Source organism: Gadus chalcogrammus, chromosome 6 (assembly GCF_026213295.1).
Source record: "Gadus chalcogrammus isolate NIFS_2021 chromosome 6, NIFS_Gcha_1.0, whole genome shotgun sequence".
NCBI lineage: Eukaryota > Metazoa > Chordata > Actinopteri > Gadiformes > Gadidae > Gadus > Gadus chalcogrammus.
In genome coordinates this window covers 16,322,022-16,348,113 of record NC_079417.1, presented here as the reverse complement: position 1 = coordinate 16,348,113, position 26,092 = coordinate 16,322,022, and the positions used below count along the sequence as shown (strand labels likewise).

The following is a 26,092-nucleotide window of genomic DNA, read 5'->3' as shown; positions in this document are numbered from 1 at the left end:
TGGACTGGATCGCTTGTGCACGGTGTTACATTTGCGCTAATGGAAATATTTTAATATGGATTTTCATTTAATTGTTTTCTCATTTACACATACATATAACAGTTCAATGAAAGTGGCAATGCTTGCAGTATTGTGCAAAATCCATAACTAGCAACATTTTCGATAAAAACAATATTTATATCCTTTTAATGTATAAGGATAAAGATAATAGTTAAAGTTGTGGGGGTCAAACAGTCAAGCATCCAACATCTTGTTTTGCAGTTATCCATTGTTCACACAAAAAAATGTGTTTTTATTGTTTTATTGCCCCATAAACATTGACATCAAACAATAAGCTCATGAATGGATGGCTTTGCCGGCTTACTTCTCGTTGTTTAAACGTTTCCGGGCATCCGCTCGTCAAATGAGATCCGTCGTCCAATGAGGTCCGTCGTCCAATGAGATCCCTCCACATGCAGCGCAGCGGAGGCAGCGTGAGGCGGTCTGAAGGGGGCAGCAGTGAGGCTTCGGAGGATCATCTATCACACAGGGCAGCATTGAGTCTGTCTTCACAGGATCATCTATCACACAGGACAGCAGTGAGTCTGCCTTCAGAGGATCATCTATCACAGCGGAGCGGCTGGACGGAGGCGACCCTGGAACCGGATGAATCCGTTCCTCTGCTAGATGTTCTGAAGTTGAAGGAGACATTAAAGTAATCAACCTTGCGGTGGAAGAGCTGTTCTGCTAACCAGAGATCTGCAGGGTAACATTTTTAGAGGACACGGTTCTGCTGCTCTCGACAGGCGATCGTCATCTCCCGGCTAACCATCAGTTTATTGGAAAGGGTTCATCTAAGGGCTCCTCTGATCGGGTTAGCAGTCCGGTTAGCACCGACCAGACCCCCACTCCTGGTAGAGAGCGGACAGATCTCCACCATGGAGAACGCTCACATCAAGAGCGTGGAAGAAGTTTACTCTCATTTCTCCGTCAATGAGAGCACAGGACTGGGCTCCGAGCAGGTGAAGAAGCTGAAGGAGAGATGGGGCCTCAATGGTACGTGTTATCTAAGTGTTACATTTCTATAGATGTAGATAATGTTCAGCTTGGAGGTTAAACGTCATCAATAAAACCGGCCGGGTTATTGACGTCATCACATGTACCTCGTGGTTTATTTATGACCAAACTCCTTTACTAACTCTTTACTCCTTAACTAACTATTTTACTAAGTCCTTTACTAACTTAACTCCTTTTTACTAAGTCCTTTACCTCAGATACATCAGATTAATGAAGTGCTAAAAGGCACAAACTGAACCTGTATCTAAGGGTCGAGGACCAAGTTGTCCTTCAGATCCGGTTCCTTGTTACAATGTATTCAATCCTACTTCCACCTATTTATTCAATATTCATCTGTCACGGAGTCACGCTACACAAAACCACTGTCAAATGCCAACTCGCTATTTGAGATCGCTTAAACTGAGAAATTGTATTTGTAGAAAGAACACTTTTCCAGCAACTGGTTCCCCAGTTACCTTAAAGTAATGATTCATAAACTAATGATTCTTAAAGTAATGATTCATAAAGTAGTGATTCATAAAGTAATGATTACAGTAATGACTGCCTCTTTTTGTCTTCTCATGTGTCCTGACCCACCGTATCCCCCTGCAGAGCTGCCGGCAGAGGAAGGTGAGAAGCATGTCGCTTAGGGTCTGTCTGTCTTGTGGGAACACGTCTGTAAGGAAGATATCGTTTCATCACGTTGCTTTCTTTCTCCGCAGGAAAGTCTTTATGGGAACTTGTGGCTGAACAGTTTGAGGACTTACTGGTTCGGATTCTCCTGCTGGCAGCATGCATATCCTTTGTAAGTGTTTTAAGATCTTTGCATACGTTTTGTTGTTTGCTTGTCTTTGTTTTACCATTATGGGATGATAGTGATGGTCAAACAATTATTAGGACAGACCTTAGTGGTCATTTGAACAGGTGTCAAATGTCCAGCTACACAAATTGGGCAGAGAAGTGGCGTGAACTTCTAATTGAACCAGAATTCCAGTATTGAACCTGTGACCCTGTGAGCGAGAGGGACACCATCCTCTCTGACACATCCACAAAAAAAAGATGAGAGCCCGCCTACACAGCCTGGCATGCTAAATGGGCCAGGGCGTGCTTGGTGCATAGTGGCAGAGTGTTAACGTCTTGGGGAGGTGGGGCTCAGCGAGGTCACACTAACGGATCAGACCGCAGACAGCTGAGCAGCCCGTCGGAGGAATGGTGACAACAGCCTGTATCGAGTTGCTTTCACTGGGTGCCAACTCAGACATGTCTGAGGCCCCTGACACCGTTGCTGCGTAATGTTCTCTCTTCCCCGCTCCCTTCCCACCCACTCTCTCTCACCAACGCCTTCCTGGCAGTCCTTGTTGTTGTTCTCTTTGTAGAGCTATCGGCCCGTTGCGTTGATTGGCTCAAGCTCACAGCCGTTTCAGGTGCTGTTCATTGGAGCAAGTTCACAGAAACTGATGTGGAAATCCTAAGCGGTCAAAGGCTTCATTGTGTTTGTCCCAGATGCCAGCACCTCTGATCAGTTTATATCCCTGCTGTCTTACTGACTAAACCTCAAACGGATTCTCCTTTTAATATAATATAATCCCATTCATTGAAGTGAAATCGCTCTAAAGTAAAGGGTTCCTTTTTATCTGAGGTGGCTGATGGGAAGGAGCCCTCTACGTGTTGCAGAGTAAGGGGTAGGAGTATGGGGTATGGAGGGTTAGGGTTAGCAGGATGGAGTTAGGGTGACAAGTATGGAGACATGGGGTTAGTGGTATGGAGGGTAAGGAGTATGGAGGGTTAAGGTTAGGTGAATTTGGTTGACGGGTGAGGATTTGAGCCATCCGATACTCTTGAATGGTTGTGTGCTGCTAGCACACATTGACGCTGATTAGCTAGCACGCTGACGCTGATTACGCTGATCAGCGCATTGTGTAAGAGGGGCGGACTAGCGCCGTGAAACTAGGGCCTGCATCTCGTGCAAGCGTAGAACGTACACGCTGCTGTGTAGTTGGCAGTAGTCGTATGGTGTGGTTCAACGCAACTTTTCTGCTGAACGGGTCAGACGAGAGGCAACGGAGTGGACGGATGAAGGCAGTTGGCTGTTGGCTTGAGGCTGGGCGTTGTGAAGGCCCCCTTAGGGTCAGGAGGATGGAGGATGGAGTCATAGATAAGCTGGATGTGTGCTTGCTGTGCGTCTCTGTCACCAAGCAGAGCTGCTGTGCCTGCCCGGGTCAGGTGATACTGAGGTGTCGGCGACGGCTGTCTGACAAGGGGGGTGTGTGTGGGGGGAGGCGGGGGCGGGCACGGCACTTGACAACCAAATTTGGGTCGGGGACCGACGGCCCAGACACAACCTAGACTCTGAGAGGTTATAGATCGGCTCAAAGACCTCCTCCCACTTTCAGCTCAGCACTAGATGAGGCGTGTTTTTGTTTAGACTGTACACTTGCCAAACTAGGCTGGGGGTTTTGTGTATTGAATAAACTAAATATTATAGCTTCACCCAATGAGACAATTACTTGTTCTTTATCCAGAGTCTGAACACCCTGCTTTCAAACCCACGCTTTTAAATGGTTGATTCACTTGAGGATATTTTCAGGAGGCGCTTTATCGGCTCATAGGTTAAATTAACTTTCAAATGAATAGCATATAAACAATGCACAAAATGAATGGGAAATCTTGCGGTTTTAATTGAAGGTTTGGACTGAAGGTCATCACTGGACATTTCAAAGGTTCGACGTGTTGATGTCTTTCCTTTGCCGCTCTCATCAGCCATGAAACAAATGAGGCCCTTCTGAGGGTCTCAAGCTAGTTAGCCAATCAGCATCAATGTCTTTAATAAAGGATTTTCATCTGGGCCCAGAGGTACGACTATTATGAAACTCAACAATTTAGATATTTGTCCTTTGATGGCTAATATAGAAGTGAAGTAAGCGACTAGCAAATATGTGAATTCTCATTTCGTATCAGCAAGCTTGTTGCCATGGATTAAAAGTGTTCATTGATGTGTTTTGCAGGTCTTGGCCTGGTTCGAGGAGGGAGAGGAAACCATAACAGCCTTCGTGGAGCCTTTTGTCATCTTACTTATTCTCATAGCCAACGCCATCGTCGGTGTCTGGCAGGTAAGAAAGCTGTGGCTGCTGTTTCTTGTAGGGAATTCAGCTCTATCAAATCCAAGGCTGCTGTCTGTACTTTATGAGAAGCATTGAATCAGCTTGCCAGAAGATATGATCCTACACAAAAGACCATAAACAATATTAATTGATCATTGAAATATGCAGAAGTGGAGTGTCGCTACTAGGTTCTCTGTAATGCCGGCATATATGTGGCTGTTTTTTTCACCCCCATGTGGAGTGCAAGATGGGTGGCGGCCAATCCAGCCTGTATAAAGACTGATCTGAGTCCACTGGACCCAATCACAAGGAGGTCTTTAGACTGAGCCACGGCTCTTTAGGTATCCTCTGATCTGAGTCCACTGGACCCCATCACAAGGAGGTCTTTAGACTGAGCCACGGCTCTTTAGGTATCCTCTGATCTGAGTCCACTGGACCCCATCACAAGGAGGTCTTTAGACTGAGCCACGGCTCGCTGCCTTCTCAAGGTAAGGGTTAGGGTACAGTCTGTCTTTAGGCTTAAGGGTTAAGGTTAAGGTATGGTCTGCCCTTAAGGTTAGGGTTAAGCTACGGTCTGCCTTTAGGGCTAGGGTTAAGGTTAGGGCTATGTCTGCTTTTGGGGGTAGGGTTAAAGGTTAGGGCCAGGTCTGCCTTGTTCTCTGATCTGAGCCCGCTCCCTCACTAGGAGCGCAACGCGGAGGATGCCATCGAGGCGCTGAAGGAGTACGAGCCGGAGATGGGGAAGGTGTACCGGCAGGACCGCAAGACGGTCCAGAGGATCAAGGCCAAGGACATCGTCCCCGGGGACATCGTGGAGGTCGCTGGTGAGTGACGGGTTAGACCGGAGACGTTGTTCTTCATACTTTTCTTTCCTCTATTGTGTTCGGCTGCAGGGTAAGGGTTAGTCGGTTGATTTGAACTCTTAGCAGGAAACCTCTGCAGTATTCCCTCTATGTAACTTATTTGGATTTCTTTATGAATGCTCAAAGACATTAGGTGCGTTTCCATCCCCCTGATTTTATGCGAACCTTGAAGTATCGAATCAGTAATCGGTGATGGAAACACCATAATTCGCATTAAAATCTTCTAATTCGCAAAAAGGTTTATCCGCTCGCTTGAGGTGGTTTTTGAGAAATGCGAAAGAGTAAATTCGCAAAATGGGAGATGGAAACACACTTTCGAACAGCTGTGACGTAGCGAACAGCTGTGAACATACAGGACTGACAGTCTTTCCGATTTCCGCATAACGACCGGCCATAGCAACCCTGCCGACATCAACGTGCAACGTCATCACCCTATTCCGCTCCAACCACTTGATGGAAACGCACCTAATTCGAATTGCTTTTTTGCGAACTTTCTGAAGATTCGCATCACCTTTTTAGATGGAAACGCAGCTATTGAGGCGTAAAAGTTGTGTATTAAACAAGAACTTGTTCTCTTGTACATTCTGATCGAATGGGTTCTCTGATTTATTTAATTTTTTAAATGAGCAATCCTTTAGCAGCTGCTGTTGACTTTTCATGTAAAGCAAGGATTATGAATATTCATGAAGCTTTCAGCACACATTCTGTTGGATGGCTACCACTGCACAGGTGACTCACTCTATAACACCAATGTATTTTGGGAACACACACACACACACACACACACACACACACACACACACACACACACACACACACACACACACACACACACACACACACACACACACACACACACACACACACACACACACACACACACCCCCTACCTCCCTCTCTATCTGGTCTGAGGGGGACAGAGGGAGATGTTGTTGAATCCGGTTCTGGTCCAGGATTACCGCTGAGCCGTGGAGGGGAAACAGCGCTCCGCTGTCTTGTTGTTGTTTTGTTTCACAGCCTAAGTGTGTATTTTTAACGGTCATCGGCCGTATAGATGATGAAAGGCTGTATTTATAGCAGGCAGTGACAGTAGGGAGATGACAGGTGTTTGCTACCCCCCCCCCCCCCCCCACCCCCCTCTCCATCCCCCCAGGGAACAGTGGATGACGCGGGACCAAAGTCACCTTGACGAGGGCAGACAGTGAACTGAATGTATTTCGAGAATCTATCAACCCATTTTCTGTTCATTATTTAAAAACTTGGTCAGACATCCTGCCCGTTGAGTCTAAATAAGACGAGTTAAAATGTTTCCCTTGACATTTTTTGAAATGCAATGTTCTTTAAAGATCTATTTGTTTGTGTCAAGCACATGTAGTGAACTTATAGCAGGGTCACAATCCTGAAAATATTGCTGCAAGGTAAAAGAGCGAGAGGGAGGATACAGGGGAATATCTATCGATATTATCGTCATGTCTACTGAGAGCACAGTGGCTCTGCAGTCATCTCGATCAGCAATGAAAGCAAACCCATCGACGTGCCAACAGAGAGTGCTAGGACAACATGCGCAACATGGCTCTTACTGACCGCCCTGTACAGAGGTGGGGAGCTCCGGGCTCTGCGGACTACCAACATCGCACTTAAACACCGTCTGTGTGAGTCACTGCAGATGGCAGTAGTTTGTTTCAACTGAATATGATCCATCATGTCTGTCTATCGCCGACTGCCTACCTCCTATTAATGCCCTTTGGAAGTGAGTCATTCATGACTGATGTTGATCCATATAACATGCGTCGTGCATTTAGGAGCCTAACCCGATGGGGGTGTTTTTATCTTGCCCAATACTAGGCCTGGTTAGTTATATGGTCAGGTCGAAGGTCACTGTAACTCTTTTATTTTATTTTTTTTGCCGTCAGCATAGCAACCCTTCAGGGACCAAATTGTGACACGGAGGCAGAGTGAGATGCAGTTGAGGTGGAACATTTCTGGCTAAGTGCAGTGGACTGTCTGTGGCCGCACGACTGCAGGGATACTGAACTGCCGTCACCTGCGCACTTTCTTTTGAGACAGTTTTCCGAGGGAGCTCATCAGTAGTGTGTTCCATCATCAGAGTGCTGGAGGCCATGTCGATTTGTTTCACACATGCAGTCTTTCCCTGCAATGTTCAAGAACCTAACCCCGCATGGTTTCATGTGTGAATGGGAACAGGGGTTGATATTCTGGGAAATCTGCACAAGCAATTTGCTTGCTCGAGCCATATTCACATTTGCAAGGTGAGTCATGTTAAGGCTTACGTCGCAAGACTCTTTTACGTAAGGCATACCAACCAATCACAGGACTCGGGAGGATGACGAATGTGACTTTGCGACAGTTTACCCACAAATGCTTTTCAGGTGATTCCATTACAATATCAGTGCAGCTTATTTTTCTAACTAACATGCGCCATCTTTCAAGAATGGAAACAAGACTGATTCAGAAATAAGTGAGGTCCTCTTAGTCCGATTGTTAAATGTCTGTTGCATTGTTTGTGTCCGTCCCCTATTCTTGCCGTCATTGCCATGTGTGAAAGGGGCCAGGACGGAAATGTTCCTGAACGCATGTGTGGGTAGTGAACATCTAGAGTTTAATTCTATGAATTCCCATTTAATAGTTCAATGGCAACTCTGAGTGAAAGAGGGTTCAGAAAGGTCGGTTTGAGCCAGTAGCTTGGTTTGGGTGACGCAGCCGACAGGTTTTTCCTGCTGAACCGGCCCGGGTCCTATTGCCCCAGAAACGGGCAGAAACAGAACGGTGCTCACATGTGTGTGCATGTGGTCCCCTGTTTCTGCTACGGGGAGGCGTGAGAATGCTGTGGTGGTTCACTACAGGTCATAGGCTCACCCCAAAAACACTTGCTTGAATGCTCTATTAAAATCTGCAACTGCTCATTTCGTAAAACAATAAATATTTCTAACCTCCAAAATAGGAAACATGATTACGCTGCTGTTCCGCATTTTAAAGAAAGGGAGCAAAGCCAGAGCCTGTTGTTGGGTCTGTTGGCATTGGTATAGGTGGTGAGTCTTGGGACTTCAGTGGGGCATGAAGCTCCCGGTGGTTTGATGTGCAGCTTCTTGCAGAGCATCGCACACTGGGGCTGATTCTCTTCTGCGCATAATTCCGTCTGGTAGTGATAGGGAGGGACTAGACGGGGTGGGGGGGGGCCGGGAGTCTCATCCTCTGCTGTTGTGTGCATCGTTAGATGACCTTATAGGGTGCTGCTCTCGGGACAGCGATCCAACACCAGGGCCTGATAGACAGAGGCTGTAGCCCCCCTCACCACAGGCTGGTATTCCAAACGTGTGTGTGTGTGTGTGTGTGTGTGTGTGTGTGTGTGTGTGTGTGTGTGTGTGTGTGTGTGTGTGTGTGTGTGTGTGTGTGTGTGTGTGTGTGTGTGTGTGTGTGTGTGTGTGTGTGTGTGTGTGTGTGTGGCGAAGGCAAACGGGTTGTAGCCGATTCTTAGATTTCTATGTAATTTTTCTAATTCGATTTTATCATTTATCGAGGTCCAGACCTCATAGCCGACTACGGCCATGTTTGCATCCCCTGTTGACGTCAAGTCCCGCCCCACGTTGGGTTCTGGGATCCGGACTGTGCAGTACCCTTGTGAGAAGGATGTCAGCCTTGCATGTATGACCAACAGCAGCAGAGTATGACGAGCATCGCCTGGAGAACTTCAGAAACACTTGTGGGCTTCCTTCCCCTCCTTCTCCCAGACGATATCAAGCCCTGAAACGGTTTCCTGCTCCTTCAGTTCTGCTCACTCCGTTACTGTACGTCATACATCATACATGGCAAGTCAAATAAACAGGCCAGTCCAACATGGACAGGCAGTCTAAATACAGCAGGATTTCAGCCAATCAAAGTTGTCCTTGTAACAAAAACAAAACAAACAAAAAAAAGAAATATATTATTTACTAAAGCCTCAAAGGTACTTACTTTTTGTGAAGTCCGGTAATGCGAATGGATTGGATGTTACATTCAGTTTCCCTTCCTGAATCCGTGCTTAACAAGATGTTCATGTGCTAGATCCTAACAGCCAGTTCAAAGTCCACAGTCCAGCTCTACAGCACAAAAGACTCGTGGTGGTGCTTCTCAGTATGTTGACTCGGTGGTAGTAACTAGGGACTAGCAAGAGGGTTCTTCCCAAAACAAGTAACCAGCGACGATGGCCATTCAATTCAAAATAGTTTTCAGTGCAAATTGTTTGTTAGAAGTCAAACAAATATAAGGACAGAATAAATTTCCCATATTTGATTTGCTATAGAGTCGGATGGTCTTAATCATCTTTATTAAGATTCACAGCAGATGATGTTCATACAAAGGAGGGAACAAGGAAACTCTGTTTGAATAACCAAAGTTGAAGCTGGCCACCAGCCAGTTGTTGGGCGTTTGTTTCTCTGCCAACTTCAGCAGCAGGTGATGGGCAGGGGACAGAAGTCTAGTGGACGGTTTAGTGGCGACAGCGAGGAGGAAAGTCTCTGTGGAGAGCAGCAGGCCGTGTCACCTGTCGACCAGGAGTCTGAAATAGCCTCCTCCGGCTCTTTGTTGAAGCTGCCATCAGCAGACTCCCCTCGGCCCACTGAACCACACAGCAGCGTTTGCTGTGCCAATCAAGTCCCTGGGGGCGGGGTCAACCTCGCCCAGCACTCTGGTTGAGACGCACTCAACTGAACGGAGCACATATTGATGACATGAGGGCTTCGTCAGACCACGGACCTGCAGTCTGAGGCGTAGAGGACATGATGTCTGAAGAGACGGCTGGCCAGCTACCAAGAAGGATGTTGACATTGGGGGACAGATGATATACACACCTATATTTCACTTTAGTTGAGGTTAGAGCAGGTCTGCACAGTAACAAAACTGGTGGTAACACAATGCTGCCCATAACTCAGCAGGGAACAGGGTTGCAGCATGTCCTACACATCTTGCCTTGTTGTTTTCATGATCGTTAAATCCACTGCTTTAAGTATTTACTGGCACATGGAGCTTTTCTCTTGGCACGCCCCCTGTGGCGGGGAAAACTTAGACTACTAAACTGCTTGTAAAGTTTAGTAGTCTATTGGAAAACCGTTCTGTTTGATTTCAGTTTCTCAGCAAGTTGTAAATCAACATGCACGTTTCTTTGTCTAAATGCAGCATAACCTAATCAAGCTTTTATTGTTGTAGGATGGATTACACACTAAGTAGTATGCCTGCTTGATGCCTGTAAGAAACCCTACAGACAGGCTTCACTTCTCAAGGTCTGTTGTTCTGTATTTAGATGTTCAGAGACTCGGCTGACCTCAGCTTTCGCCTAAAACCAGCCTGTGTCTCCAGTGATTGGCAGACACCCACTGGGAGATGAGAGTTCTTGGCACCACTGTAGGTACACCTCTGAGTTGACATGCACACCTGGTGGTCCTTCCCAGGGATGCATGAACAACATGGCTAGTGTAGAAAATATGTCACAGCTTGTATATCTCATTGCGGCCCTTGAAGGTTGCAGAGTTTACACCAATGCACACCGGCGGAATCCCTGAATCTGTGCCAGGGGATTTACCCACTCGCATTCAGTGGTATGGGTTTGGGCTTTCTCACCGACAGTGTGGCTACTAAACTTATTCTGCATGCTGGTGGACTAAAGTCTAACAGCTGTTTGTGTGCCATGTGTCACACCCTAACTTGATCAGCGCATGGGGGATCTTTTATTGAAATGTTTTTGAATTCTGCTTTCTCCTTCCATTCTATGTCTCTGTTCCCCTAAAGGAAATCCTTACATCAGTACAAGTCTTTATCCTCAAGTCTCGTCGCTTTTAGTTGACTACATTCAAGGTCTAGTTCAGCTAGTTGTCAAGGGGTCTTCCTACATCTCTCTGTGGTTGAAGCGTGTACAACCAACTCTGCCCCAGTCTAGGGTAATCCGGTAGTATTCTCCAAAGGTAGGCCTATATGTAGGCTAAGAAATTCACATGAAACTATGGCACAGGCTGCACAGGCTGAACTATTTCCCCACTTTCCATGGCCTTTATATACTATCAAGATGCTGAATTAGGTCACTGCAATTCAAATGTGCCAGAATTGGCCTTTTCCTTTGAGACAGGACTGTTAATGGCCCACAAGTTCCTCAATTCCCTTCCTCCCTTTCTTTCTCCTGCCATTGTCACTTGCTCGGACGCTGAAGCCTGCTTGTGCAAATCATGGGCCGCCTTCTATAAAGGCTCCATTAAGGATGGTTTCATGGGCAACAAGATGTGATTCAATGGTGGCAGTCTCAGGGCAGCAAATCCTTTTACATCAGTCTCTTTGGGCACGCAATGCTGCTTCATTCTGTATGCAGTGTAGCTGAAAACTCCCAACTACTGATAACCAGGACCACTCATTTACCCCCTTTTTGTTTTAGGATTGGCACAAAATACATGCTGGTCTCTTGTAGCATCTTTGGAGCTCCAGATATTTATTATTCCACGCTAATTGATCAACAAAGCGGCCTGCTACATTGAAGTGTTAATTAATTCAACTGTGTTTATTAATTGTGTTCACAGTTGGAGACAAGGTCCCTGCAGACATCCGTCTCTCTTCCATCAAGTCCACAACGCTGAGGGTGGACCAGTCCATCCTGACGGGTAGGGCGCTGGCTCCAGCCCGCTTCTCATTCTCAGGGTCGTCTTGTACTTTGTTTTGGTCCTCAAATATCTCAACCTTTTTTTCCATTTGTACCTGTTGGACAGATTGTAAATTGGGGTTTAGTGAATGAATCTTTGCTCATTCAGAAACCTTCTAGTGATTATCAGGAAATACGCGGTGTGATCAGCGTGACGTGAAGCAGGCGGTGCTGAGTGACGCCTCTGCTCTCTTTCAGGTGAATCCATCTCTGTGATCAAACACACTGATCCGGTGCCGGACCCCCGCGCCGTCAACCAGGACAAGAAGAACATGCTCTTCTCCGTAAGCGTTCTGCACCGATCCCCTTTCTCCTGCTGGCCCAGAGGTTCTTCCAGGGGCGAATCGGTTGACTTGTTGTTGTCCCTTACGTTAGAGATCCTCTTGATGATGCGTGACGTGGCGAGACGTGTGACATGTGCGTCCTTTCTGGTCCCACGCAACCCTCAGGGCACCAACATCGCGGCCGGCAGGGCGGTCGGCGTGGCGGTGGCCACGGGCGTCAACACGGAGATCGGGAAGATCCGTGACGAGATGGCGGCCACGGAGCAGGAGAAGACGCCGCTGCAGCAGAAGCTGGACGAGTTCGGCGAGCAGCTATCCAAGGTGATCACGCTCATCTGCATCGCCGTGTGGATCATCAACATCGGCCACTTCAGCGACCCGGTGCACGGCGGCTCCTGGATCCGCGGCGCCGTCTACTACTTCAAGATCGCCGTGGCGCTGGCGGTGGCGGCCATCCCCGAGGGCCTGCCCGCCGTCATCACCACCTGCCTGGCGCTGGGCACGCGGCGCATGGCCAAGAAGAACGCCATCGTCCGCTCGCTGCCCTCAGTGGAGACGCTGGGCTGCACCTCTGTCATCTGCTCGGACAAGACGGGCACCCTGACCACCAACCAGATGTCGGTCTGCAGGGTGAGTCTCTGGGGCTCAAGCAGCCCCCTGTCCTCCTTACCGTCAGCCTCCTCCTGCGGGCTGCTCATTTAAACACAAAACCATATTTGACAACCAAGCAACAAAAAACAAATATTAATTTGTAGGGACCTTTATCCATGTCTTAAGTTGATGCGTATTTTTATTGAGCGCAAACGGTAGATAATGGGATGACGGTGAATTCAATAAGATGAAAATGTGATGCAGGAGGCTGTGTTAGAGCTGCTCTGGGTGCCGTTGGATAACTTGCAGTGGTGCTGTTGCATAACTGACCTTGCGTCACTGCTGCATAGCAATTCAGCCTCTCCTTCCATCTATCGCCTCTCTCTCTCTCTTGCGCTCTTTCTAATCCTCTTTCCAGCTTCCTTGTGACAGCCCATAGCTGCTTAGCATAACACACACGCAAGACATGGGAGTCTTTCAGCTTAACATCCCTTTATCGGCCGATGCGATGAGTTTCCTGAACGCGATGACTATGCAGTTCTCGGAATAGTTCCTCAGTTCCGCCCCTGGTGTCCTAGACCCTCATTAAGACCTCACCAGTGCCCTGGTGCGCTTCCCCTTATCAAGATGGCCACGGCTGCATACTGGAATGTGTCATTCGCTAAGTAATGGACTTGTCAAGTGATATGATGGCACGCATCCCACTGCCAGCCGGGATATTTACTTTGGCTCGCTGAGACGCTGCCCACGTTATTTACGAGGGAGAGCGTAATGCCCTTCTAAGCACATGTAGCCGGCCAACCCACCCAGGCCGTCCCCAGAGAAACGCCGGCTACAGCTGGAACCGTTTCCCCCGGCGCTCCTGTTGCCTAGTCTCTGCTGCCCTCTGCTGCAGCGCTCGGGAACCTCAGGCCTCTGGGTGTCCTCTACCCCTAACCTCTGCTGCAGCGCTCAGGAACCTCAGGCCTCTGGGTGTCCTCTAACCCTCCATGGTTCCTCTTGTGTTGTCAGATGTTCATCATGAACCAGGCGCCAACGGCCGAGGGCTCCCTGACGGAGTTCACCATCACGGGCTCCACCTACGCCCCCGAAGGAGACGTGTAAGTGTTGCTGACGCGGCCTGCCACCACACACACTCTTTCAAGCCTGCACCTCCACGGACACACCTCCATACACACACCTCAACACACGCACCTCCAAAAACACACCTCCATACACACACCTCCACACTCACGCTTCCACGCCCGCACCTCCACGGACACACCTCGATACACACGCCTCCATACACACACCTCCCCAGACAAACACCTCCCGACACACACACCTCAACAGACACGCCTCCACACACACCGGCGACACCGCCCCACACACGCCCCACACACGGTGCAGTGAGCACACAATGCAAACGGCTCCTCTTTTCACTTCAGGTACCACGATGATAAACTGGTTAAAAGCTCCCAGTATGATGCTCTGGTGGAGCTGGCCACAATCTGCGCTCTGTGCAACGACTCGTCCCTGGACTTCAACGAGGTAGGGTCTCCGCCTCTCCCCTCTCTGTTTCCATGAGAGGTACCTAGCACCTTCCTCACAGCACCGTGTCGTTCCAGGCCAAAGGAGTGTACGAGAAGGTCGGCGAGGCCACCGAGACCGCCCTGACCTGTCTGGTGGAGAAGATGAACCCCTTTGACACGGAGGTCCAGAACCTGTCCAAGATCGACCGAGCAATGGCCTGCAACTCTGTAAGTTGACGAGCTGACATCCAAGCCACACTTGAAAGTACTTTTCCTACAGTTTTAGCTGACGTGTGTGTCTGTGTGTGTTTGTTTGTGTGCGTGTCCGTCCCCCAGGTCATCAAGCAGCTGATGAAGAAGGAGTTCACCTTGGAGTTCTCCAGGGATCGCAAGTCAATGTCGGTCTTCTGCACTCCCAACAAGTCCCGCTCCTCCCTGGGCAAGATGTTTGTCAAGGTAAGGATGCTCACGATGCATTGGGGGCTGATTTAGCCTGATGACTAAGAGCAGTGGGGGCTGGATTAGCCTGATGACTAAGAGCAGTGGGGGCTGGATTAGCCTGATGACTAAGGAGCAGTGGGGGCTGAGGACTATGAAGTAGTGGGGGCTGATTTAGCCTGATGGATAAGGGAGTGGACGATCACGGGTTTGTGTTCCGACAGGGGGCCCCAGAAGGCGTGATCGACCGCTGCACCCACGTGCGCGTGGGCACCAATAAGGTCCCGCTCACCCCGGCCATCAAGGAGAAGGTGCTGGCCACCATTCGGGACTACGGGACAGGCCGGGACACGCTGCGCTGCCTTGCGCTGGCCACCCGGGACACCCCCCCCAAAGTGGAGGACATGAACCTGACGGAGACCGCCAAGTTCGCCTCCTATGAGGTAAGCCCCCCTCGTTGTCTGCCGGGCTCACTTTGTCCGGAAACAGGTAGCATGGGGTCTCTTGAGTCAGAGAGGACAACCTGTCTCATAGAGGACGTCCTGTCTCTGAGCACAGCCGACCTGTCTCCTGGAGGACATCCAGCCATCCTCCAGACACACAGCCATGCTTAAAAATTCATATCAAGTCCAATGTCCTCAATTGGTTGTAGTCTTCAGTCCATACTTTGACCCCCCCCCCCTCTAACCCTCGCCCCCAAAGAGCATGGAAGACGCCTAGAGAAGGGATCCCTGCTCCCAGAGACGGGGTTAGACACCGTATATGGCCACCATCGCCACATGTCCATTCATTACTCCTCTCCCTCCCCCAGTCGGACCTGACCTTCGTGGGCTGCGTGGGCATGCTGGACCCTCCCCGCCAGGAGGTGGCGGCCTCTATCAAGCTGTGTCGCCAGGCGGGCATCCGCGTCATCATGATCACCGGGGACAACAAGGGCACGGCCGTGGCCATCTGCCGGCGCATCGGCATCCTGCCGGCGACGGGCGACGTGGACCACCTGGCCTTCACCGGCCGCGAGTTCGACGACCTGTCGCTGGCCGCCCAGCGCGACGCCGTCACCAACGCCTGCTGCTTCGCCCGCGTCGAGCCCTCGCACAAGTCCAAGATCGTGGAGTTCCTGCAGGGCTTCGACGAGATCACCGCCATGGTGACTATGAACGCCGTGGTCGTTTCTTACTGACTCCCTGCTTACTGACTCGCATACTGAACGAATTGGAGCATCATGTTGATAGCGCACCAGATGAAGAGCGTTTGACCGGCTGTTTGGGAGGAGCATCAGAATACATGAGTGACGACTACATGATGATGATGATGTTGATGATGATGCCTGTTATTCTTAACCTCCTGTGGCTCCTCCCCAGACCGGTGACGGCGTGAACGACGCCCCGGCCCTGAAGAAGGCGGAGATCGGCATCGCCATGGGCTCCGGGACCGCCGTGGCCAAGTCGGCCTCGGAGATGGTCCTCGCCGACGACAACTTCAGCTCCATCGTGGCGGCGGTGGAGGAGGGCCGTGCCATCTACAACAACATGAAGCAGTTCATCAGATACCTCATCTCCTCCAACGTGGGCGAGGTGGTCTGGTGAGTGGGGGGCTGGGGGAGCTTAGAGACAAGCGTGGTCTTGTGGGGGTGGGGAAGGGGGGGGGCAGCGGAGCTTAGAGACCAGTGGAAAAGGATTCATCATAAGCAATGCGTATTTCACATGTAAAAAGGTTATAGTGAAATATAAAGGGTTATGGTATGAATCGGAAATCCGTATTTACCTCAAATGAACAGACAATCTTTTAGCACGGGGAGGAATCCTGTTGAATCGCATGACCTTCACCAGGCGGTCAGAGGCCCGCCAGGCAGGTCAGACCCGTCAGGCTGCTGACCCGTCCCCTGTCCTCCCCCCCCTGTCCTCCCCCCCAGCATCTTCCTTACGGCGGCGCTGGGCTTCCCCGAGGCCCTGATCCCCGTCCAGCTGCTGTGGGTTAACCTGGTGACGGACGGCCTGCCCGCCACCGCGCTGGGCTTCAACCCCCCCGACCTGGACATCATGGACCGGCCCCCCCGCAACGCCAAGGAGCCCCTCATCTCCGGCTGGCTCTTCTTCAGATACCTGGCCATTGGAGGTTCGCTCTAAAACCTTTTATATATCGCTTTGCGTCTTCCTTTTTGGTTTTTACTGGCTGTGACTTGCTGTGGTCGTCTGGTGCTTAATGACTGTTTTTCTGCAGGTTACGTGGGGGCTGCTACGGTCGGAGCCGCTGCCTGGTGGTTCACGGTGGCGTCAGACGGCCCGCAGGTCTCCCTGTACCAGCTGGTGAGTCGGCCCGCTGGTTCCTGGCTGCTCTTCGTTTAAGACAAATCCTCCCTGACCGCCCTTCTCTCTCCTCCCCAGAGCCACTTCCTCCAATGCTCGGCAGACAACCCTGACTTCGAGGGCCTGGACTGCCACGTGTTTGAGTCGCCGTACCCGATGACCATGGCCCTGTCCGTGCTGGTCACCATCGAGATGTGCAACGCCCTGAACAGGTGAGCGCTGCGCTGGGGGACTGGGATATCGTTCAGATGAGCAGCTCGTGAAGAACCCAGCTGCAGGATGGGTTCGGAGAGCAGTGACCGGAGCTCGTCTCATGTCCAGGGACCGACACTAGGCAGGAGGTCTTTGTTAAAGAACCGGCTTCGTTAGGACCACAGTCTGACGGGGTTCTCCCTGAATGGTGCAAACTTGCACACGGAGGTCTGGCCTCGCAGGATTATGCAGACAGAATGAGAGATGGTAAATCCTCAAAGTTGTTTTGGTCCTTGGAGACAAACGGCTCACTGCCAAGTGCGTTTCTTTTGTTTCTCCGTCAGTCTGTCTGAGAACCAGTCCCTGCTGCGCATGCCGCCCTGGGAGAACGTGTGGCTGCTGGGGGCCATCTGCCTCTCCATGTCTCTGCACTTCCTCATCCTCTACGTGGAGCCGCTGCCCGTAAGTCTGCTGCTATTGTCCTTCTTAAGGCTCTGTCTCCTCACTGTCCAATGAGGAGGTGGATGACTTCAGGGGGATCATCTGATCCTTTCTCAGGGTGTCAAACAAACCTTTCATTTGAAACGCAATATAATAAATATAGATATATCCACGATGGACTCTACGACCGCTACGGTTTGTGTCTGCATCACTCTCATCAGCAGATCTCACGAAGATGTTGCGCTACGGGACTAATGTGGCTGGTTGTCATGGAAACGGTCCAAGTACAGAGACGCAGCAGCTGTTAATACTCCACCCAACTGGTCCCAGTCACAGTGCCTTTCTAAAACAGACAGTTTGTCTCCGCAGGTTCTAGAACGGACCGGCTTGTGTCCACGGGTTCTAGAACAGACAGGCTTGTGTCCACATGTTCTTACACCTCTTTACTCTGTCCCTCCCGCAGGTCATCTTCCAGATCACGCCCCTGGACGCCACCCAGTGGGTGATGGTGCTGAAGATCTCCCTGCCCGTCATCCTGCTGGACGAGGTCCTCAAGTTCATGGCCAGGAACTATCAGGAATCTGGTAAACAGCTGGACGAGCCGGCGGCTAAGGGCCGCCCACTGTGTGCATGCGTGGAGGGCGTGTCCTGGCCCTTTGTGGCCATCTGCCTCCCCCTGGTGGTGTGGATTTACAGCATCGACACTAACGCCACCGCCATGTTTTGGCCCTGAGTGACTCCCTGCTGGTCCACCCCTCACCTCCCTCCGCCCTGTGCACCTGTGTGACGTGGACATTAACACACACCGACACACACACAAACACACAACTACACCTACACACATACGCACACACTCTGTTTGTTAACCCCACCATTTCATTAACTTGGAACACCAACTGCATCAACTTGAGTTTCAGGTCTTGTGTCGTTTTAGTTTTTTGTATCAAGGACATTTTCACATTCCATGTTTTTTTATTCTTTTTTGGTTTTTCTATTTAAGACGTTTGCTCAAGGTCCATCATTACAATCACATGAAGCCTTTCTTTGTTTTCACCTTTTGTTCAAGAAGCACAGAGGGCCGGCGGTCATCACCTGTACAGAGAATTTACACTATTTTAGGATTCAAGTTTTTGTAATTTTTGGGAAGGCTTTGAGGGAACGTGAGTTGTGGCTTCCGTGATCATGATAATTTTGGACATTAAAGTTAAAATAGTTGATGGACTCTTTAATTCAGTCTAGGATGCAGAGGGAGGCTTAACTACGTAAAGATGAATAACTATCTCCCTGGGCATGAACCACTAGCCGCTACCCCTTATTGTTTTAGCTCTGAATCATGGTCCTCTTGTTGTCTGCGTCGGGCAGAGCACAGCTACCTCAATGCTGTTGATGTGACTGTAACCATCCTTTATTTTGAACAGCCTTTTCTTCTCATATCGATTGTTGAGGTACGCGCCAATTTGCTTTTGTAAATTAGACACAGCCTAAAGACACTTGCACCAATAATTGCTGTTTCTATGTTAAAATGTCGTTGTTCATTTAAGACGGTTTGATTTAGTTTTTGATCTAGAAACGGCTGTTTAAAACTTGTTTACTTGAAACACACTCTGGCTTTTTATTTACAAAATATATATAGGTTCACTTATAGAAATTCAGTCTTTCGGTCTGAATTCAAATTACTTTCTTTAATCTTTTATAATTGATATCTAATGTGCACATACTGTACTTGAATATGTCCAAGGACATGGACGCCATGGGTGTTATCATCTGAGCACAAACTCAAAGTTGGGGGGCGGGGGCGGGCGGGGGGGGACTGGTACGTTGAGGAGATACTAGTTGACCCACACTACTCTGTATAGCTACAACTAGTTTACACATCCTCTGGTTGTTTATCTGTATATAGCACACAAAGTATTCTCTATGTATGTATAAATATATAGGTTTAGTTTCCAACATGCGAGGGCTTGTAGGTAGCGTTCCTGTAGGTTTCTTGCATGATCGCCCCAATATTACCAGGCCAGTTTTCTTCAATTTGCCTAAAGCTGTTGTTTGTTCCAACGCCTTCCAAGCCGTTGGACTGCGTGAGTAACCTCCACCTGCATGCTCCCGGTCCTAACCAAGCTCTGCCCCACAGCTGCTTTGTTTTAATGTAGATCGCTACTGGAGGAAAGCATGCTGGGAGTCATTGTTCTATATTTTCTTGATTAATTGCCTTCAATGTCACCAAGTGCCAGGCTATAACCAGAGGCCTCTGCATTGTCTGTCCTGGCTCAGGGTAAACCTGGCCATGTTTATGATTGTAAAGAAACTAATGACTGACTGGATAACTGGCCAACACTGACATTTAAGCGCCACACTTTCTTTTGGTGTTCTAAGCTCCAGTTTCTTTCCCCTTGCTAACGGTGCAGCCTTTACCACTTTATTTTTTAAACCAGCAAATAAAAAACAAGTGAACATCCTTTAAAGGAATGCTGGTCAGACACCATGACCTGTGGTTCCATATATTCTATTGATTTGGTTCTCTCCCTTTTTTTCCCCTGCAGCTAAGGCCAAGTAAGCCCTCCTCTCATCTTATGTTCCTTCCAGGACCTGAGAGGGTCTGTTTTCTTATTTTCTTCGGTCATGCATTTGTGTTGAGAGGAACAAAACATATCCCCAGACCTGGCTGTCAATTAAGAAAATTCTATAAATGGCAATTATTTTATTTTTTATAAATCCTACATGTTTTGATTTTAACCAGTTGATCTCATGTCCCCAGTCTTTTCAATAAGCATGTGAAGCCGTTAAGACTCTTTCAATCTAGGGGACTGTTCTCATCCTTCAATGGTTGATGTACACTGAACAACATTCTGGGATGTCCTGAAACATCAGCCATTCATTTGACCAGCTCTCCATTGATGTATAATGTAGGCAAATTGTAAAACACTACTTGTTCATGTAGTACAAACGAGGCTAAACATGACAACGGTCATCTTTCCTAAGGAAATACTTTACATCGGTCCTAATTTAATATAATTGTAGAGAGACTGTGCTTTCCACTGAGATGTGACGTGTCCGAGGTAGATTCCTGCTATTTGAAAAGCTTAAGGGTGCAGTGTTGTATACATTTTAACATGAGAAAGGCCTTCTATTTCCATCTTGGCCGAACTGCTGTGCTGTGATATCAGAAATGGAAATTGTACAGGATCACAAACTGTGGTTTCAGGTAAATAAATCGTATACAGAAGTGGTGTTTTTCTTCCCCTTTTAAAGGTCAGGATTAATCGAAGTGGTTAGGATTTATAGACAAATGGGAGTACTTCGATCAGGGTTTTTTTCTACCATCCGTTTTAAACAACTAGACTAGATGATTCAAAGTTTCTTTGCAAGTACAGGTTTATGCTCACGAGAACGCCAGCAAGACTGCATCATCGATTAACGTATTGGACAATGTAGTACTGAAATTAGTCAGCAATTGATTTGGGGATTGACTAAATGTGAGAATGCAATACTCTGTATTTTGATTCTCTTCCAGCTCTTGGCTGCTTGTCAGAAAATGCAAGCACATTTTAGACATTAAGTACTTGTAATGGGCATGGGCATCATTTTATAATGTTCTATTGATTAATGGTTATATTGGAAAATAATCATGGAAAGTTACATCTAAATTAACTATGGGTCACAAAGCCAAGGAGTAAAGCATTTATTATACAAGTATAATAAAAAAAAATACAAAATCACTAACATTACACTTAAAAGGGTGAGAGAATATTTGAAAAAGTTAATGTCCAACATAAACATTTTATTTACAAAGGCAAACTGAGGGGAATCTCAAGAATGTATTAATATTCAAGACCACACATGAAACAGACAGTTCAGAGGCAACCGGGTCAAAAAAGCAGACAAAACTAAATATGACCTGAACACACGAGTGTTCAGGAGTCAAGACTTTAAACTTGATGACATGGTAAATATGACTTGAACACCTGGGCGTTAGGAATCAAGACTTACTTTAAATTTCCTGTAATTCTTTTATATCTGTAGCTGAGAAACAAAAGAAAATGACAAAATAAATTCATATCCTGGCACTGTCAACACCACATGTTGAGTTACATTCTCCATGAAACCCTTGACCACTCGAGGGGCCGACGCAGCCATTGGCCAGCAGCCTTTTGCACCACATCCCTGCAGCGGCACGCTCAATGAACGGTGAATCAAAAGGACCCCTGCTGCGGCCATGTCGGGGCAGCTGGGGTTAGGGGTGGGGTCACTGCATGCCAAACCACTGCTCCTGGTCCGCCCACTGAGCCGCCTCACTGTCGCTGCCCTCCAGGTCCCCCTCTTCCCCGCTGCCCTCCATGTCGTCTCCGTCCAGCTCCACCGTGGCGTCCGTAGGGCTCTCCTCCTTCTCCATCTTCTGCATGCCCTCCAGAGACTTCTGGTCGTTGGGATCCAGGCTGTTCACAGAGAGCACAAAGATAAAGTCAAAGACACGGAGACCAAGGGAAGGGTTCAGTGCTTTGACATGGACCCTGTAAACCACAGCAGAGCTCGTTTGATGTTGTCGGGAGAACTGATATGAATCAGTGTCGGCCGAATTGCATCCGCCAACATTGTATAACAATTACAGATGCTTTGTTCGAACTCAGTATCCAAGTCCCCATAAAGCATGGTGTCAAGAGCCTGGTGAACTTTATAAAGTCCTCTGAAAGTGACCCACTCCAAACTGAACCAGATAGAGGGTGTGCTCTTACCTCAGGGCTATGCTGTACTGGTCCATGGCTTCTTGGTAATCATTGACCGCCACCAGGAAATCGCCCAGCATTCTGTGCAGGACACAGTCACTCTGATTGGCCAGGGCGTTGCGGAGGAGAGCGATCCCTTCTTCATATTTCTGTTCTCGGCCTTTAACAAGGGGGGGAAACACAAAAGTCAAATATAGAGCAGGGCTTCGTGTTTCATGTTGGTGATGACAGTGCTACTACTGCGTACTCAGCAGCTCAGCCTTCTTGACCACGGCCTTGGTGTAGTCAGGCCTCTGGGCCAGGGCCTTGTCCAGCAGGGCCTTGGCCTTCTCCTGGGTCACCGGGTCCTCCAGGCAGACCGTGGCCAGGATGGTCAGGGTCTGGGCGTTGGCACCCAGGGTTTTGTAGATGTTGTTGGCCATCCCCATGGCCTCTCGGATCCCATTGGATGCAAGGTAACAGTCGATCAGACCTGGCGAGAGAGGGAGAGACCTAGTTTGTTATTTGACATGCAATGAACTTCCTCTGTTGCCAAGTTCCTTATTTGACCTCTCGACCCCAAGTGTTTTGTCGTGAGCCAATAAAATCAAAGATTAAAATATCAACCCCTCCGTTCCTCTTTTACTTGTAAACACATTGAGTAAGACGTGCTCAGAAGGGCATTTCATGTTGTGTTTAACAGAGGTAAGGAGGGCGTGCCTTCGTAGCAGTCCAGGCGGCATGGCGCCAGCCTCATGGCCTCTCTGAAGTGGATGATGGCCTCCTGGACCCGGCCCATGTTCCTCAGCGCCGCCCCCTTCAGCAGGAGGGCCTGCACACTGTTGCTGTTCAGCTGGATGGCCTTGGCCCCAAGGTACAGCGCCCGGGAGTAGCGCTTACTGTAGAAGCTGTGACAGCTGACGGAAGAAAAGAACGCAGAAGATCCATCAGGCTCCTATGCACGAGAAACGCTCAGAAAGCCTAACATTTTCATCGCCCAACATGTGACTACGCAGTGCCAAAGATAAAATACTGTGAGGCTAACCCACCATGTGGCTTACCGGCCCACCTGCAGCCTCATATATGAATATGTATTAAAATATCTGAATATGTACGTATGAATGAACCACTTCCAATCGGTGGGTTGGCTGACTCACCCGGAGATGACCCATGGTTCGGCATGCTGATCAGAGATGTTGAAGAGTCTTCCCCCCAGGACCTCCACGTCCTCCAGGTGTCCCTCTCGGGCCATCAGATAGCCGTACACGTCCATGCCTGCAGCACAAGGAACCACAGGAAACGTATTCAATATGTAGGATATGACAGGATAGTGTCGTAGCAGCATAGTAGGGTGTTCCACTGCAAGCTCAACAGGTTCTGGGTTTAATCCTCTCCGTGAAGCATCCTTTAAGTGGGTTGAAGCTCTGAACTATACTGAGAAGAGCGTCAAGGTGATGATTTTATTTGGCGTTTCTTCCATATGTGAAACGTCTGCTATATGCAACGGTCTGCTGCCAAGCTATTTGCAGTTTGTAGCGAATTTAAATCCATATAATCAAAAAGGGCAAATAAGGAGCTTCAGGAACAACATAATATATTACACAGCACAATCACAATCCAACTCAGTGACACTAAACCTCTTGGGAGAGGGTTAGAGTGCTAACTGCACCTTTGATGAGGTAGGGGTCCAGCATCTGGGCCTGTTCAAACTTCAGGATGGAGTTCTTCGTATCCCCGGCCCTGAAGTAGACGTCAGCCAGGCTCACCAGCAGGTCCACGTTGTCCCGCAGAAGAGACTTTTTCTCCAGAGAGCTAGAGAGACGGCGGCCATAAGAAGCGGTTACATGAATAGAGTCCTGTTTGAATTGGTTAGGCAGGAGACGGGGGTTTTAGGGAGTTCCAACAGACTGCATGCAACGCCAGACTACAATATTCAGCTAGCAGCCATATTAGTTAGTTTGATGAGGAAACTATGAGATGCTATTAAAAAGCCTTCTAAATGCAACCTGGGTTGGAAATGGAATGCAGTACTTGCATTGAGTTGTCATGGTTTCCAAAAATGTGAGATTAAGCAACCAAACGGATGCCAACGACAGACAGGTGCTGGGTGCATAAGGTGGCTCACCAAATGGTGTTGATGGCCCTCTGATTGTCCCCGGCATGTACGAAGGCGTATGCCTTGATCCAGACGGAGAGCCAGTCCAGGTTGGGGATGCTCTGGATCACGTCCATGGTCATGGAGGCCACCTCTGCTCCCTTCACCGAGAGGGACAGGAGGCCTTGGGTACCAGAAAGAGGACTGACTTTAACGACTGTGGGTGAACCCAGACCGGCTGGTGGCTGCTAGTGATGCAGATGCATCACTAGCTGGTGAGACGATCGTACCTATGATGGCGTCCAGGGCCAGCGGGCACTGCCTCAGCACCTCCTTGTAGCTCGACACAGCGGATCGCTCTTGGCCAGCCTTCCTGTACAGGTTAGCTAGCATCATATTGATCTGAGGCATTAGAAGAAAAAAAACAATGTAACTATTTGAAGAGATTCGCCAAATCTCATGAAAAAGAAATGAACCAAAAGCAGTCAAAACATAGTGAGCGTTCAGCGTCTGCGTACAGCGCTGTGAGTGTGTTGCTAAGGAGCACCGCTGTGAGCCAGCCTTGTGTTAACGCTGGCCGTAGTGGACTGCTACTCCACCACTGGACACAAATACACTGATCCCATTGAGGCGGGCCTTCAGAAACATCCAATCAGATGTTTTGTATCTCAAACCAACAGAACCTTGACACCAACGCATTTTTAACCAAAAGGCAGGTTTTCATGTTTTTTCTGCATTCAAAGTTTGAACTGTCAGAGGGCTATATTCTGTTCCCAACCTAACGCCTAGTACTCATCATGTGTTGACTGCTTTAAATCTGATCAAACTCAGATAGACCCTGAACGCAGAGAAAGGGGCTTACCTTTGGAGTTCTCTGTCTGGATGGGATTCCATCCAGCACTGCGATGGCATCTTTATCTAGTTTCAATATGGTGTAGCATTCTGCTATCTTATATTTCACCTCAATCTCTGAGGGCAGGCTCTGAAAAGTTATCATTAATTTATACATGTTAATAAGACACATACAGAATGATGCTTTTTGATACCTTAAACGTGGTAGGAAATTTAAACAGCAACTGTTCTTTTAATCATGATGAGCTACCTGGGCCTGGACGTTAGACGCCCCGCCGCCCGTTGACGTGCGGACTTTGGATGTTTTGCTGATGACCTTCTTCTGCTGCAGAGCCATGCTGTACTTGCACGCAGCATTCCGGTACTCCTTATCGTGGAAGATGGCATCGGCGTGATACACAAGGAGCTGGTACTTCTGAGAAGGGGAGAACAGCTCTCTGCAACGTGAGGGACAGGCGTTCAGTCAAGTTTAAGGTTCTGCACATAAACTTTAAATTGAATTAGAAGATACTTTTAAATGCCCAATTTAGGTTTTAACTATGCCATCAAAACATAACTGAAGGATTCCGAAAACTGTCAGAATAGGTAGAAATAGTGAATATAAAAAAACAATTACAGAAAGAATGGAGCAGGTTTAACACAACTAAACTAAATCTGACCACAACAATACCATTTACTGTCAGGATCAGACACTGGGAAAACATAAACAAGTATCAGACGAAAGTGTAGTTCTTGGGATAACGGTTACGCTCAACTGCATAGTGCAGTTTATTATCGACTATCCTCGAAGAGGGAAATCAGATGCTAAAGTGAGGAGGTTTAGTAGGTTCACATAGTCAAACCTGGTTTAAACATCTTAAGTGTAGAAGCTCTAGTGGTTCAGATGTTCATCAGCTTTTCATCAGAGGGTCAGACGTGGTCTAAACATCTGAAGGGTAGAAGCTCTACGGGTCGAGATGTTAATCAGCTGTTCTGGCCCGGTTTAAACATCTCAGATGTACAAGCTC

The 26,092-nt window shown here is 48.5% G+C and overlaps 2 protein-coding genes across 3 annotated transcripts in view; one reads left to right on the top strand and one right to left on the bottom strand.

Moving 5' to 3' along the window:
- The first annotated feature begins 475 nt into the window (after positions 1–475).
- Positions 476–21,624, top strand: LOC130383795 (sarcoplasmic/endoplasmic reticulum calcium ATPase 2-like). 2 transcript variants are annotated; one of them, XM_056591594.1, is made up of 21 exons: positions 476–1,035; positions 1,648–1,665; positions 1,758–1,840; positions 4,041–4,145; positions 4,822–4,960; positions 11,557–11,637; positions 11,874–11,959; positions 12,125–12,589; positions 13,562–13,650; positions 13,978–14,080; positions 14,158–14,289; positions 14,398–14,517; positions 14,724–14,942; positions 15,311–15,646; positions 15,861–16,081; positions 16,412–16,614; positions 16,720–16,805; positions 16,884–17,017; positions 17,342–17,459; positions 17,902–18,022; positions 19,979–21,624. In XM_056591594.1, the coding sequence occupies exons 1-21, from the start codon at positions 918–920 to the stop codon at positions 19,990–19,992; spliced, it is 2,991 nt and encodes a 996-aa protein (XP_056447569.1). In that variant the 5' UTR covers positions 476–917; the 3' UTR covers positions 19,993–21,624. The 2 variants fall into 2 exon arrangements, with proteins under 2 accessions (XP_056447569.1, XP_056447568.1); XM_056591593.1 differs by lacking the exon at positions 19,979–21,624 and having other exon boundaries at positions 17,902–19,227.
- anapc7 (anaphase promoting complex subunit 7) overlaps positions 21,083–26,092 on the bottom strand; it is a 5,361-nt gene continuing 351 nt past the window's right edge. Inside the window, exons 2-11 of the mRNA XM_056591595.1 lie at positions 25,336–25,522; positions 25,096–25,215; positions 24,524–24,635; positions 24,264–24,417; positions 23,808–23,950; positions 23,296–23,413; positions 22,859–23,055; positions 22,407–22,631; positions 22,169–22,319; positions 21,083–21,871 (exon numbers count right to left, since the gene is read on the bottom strand). Coding sequence (XP_056447570.1) covers positions 21,682–21,871; positions 22,169–22,319; positions 22,407–22,631; positions 22,859–23,055; positions 23,296–23,413; positions 23,808–23,950; positions 24,264–24,417; positions 24,524–24,635; positions 25,096–25,215; positions 25,336–25,522 — 1,597 coding nt within the window. The 3' untranslated portion in view covers positions 21,083–21,681. The remainder of the gene's footprint in view (positions 21,872–22,168; positions 22,320–22,406; positions 22,632–22,858; positions 23,056–23,295; positions 23,414–23,807; positions 23,951–24,263; positions 24,418–24,523; positions 24,636–25,095; positions 25,216–25,335; positions 25,523–26,092) is intronic.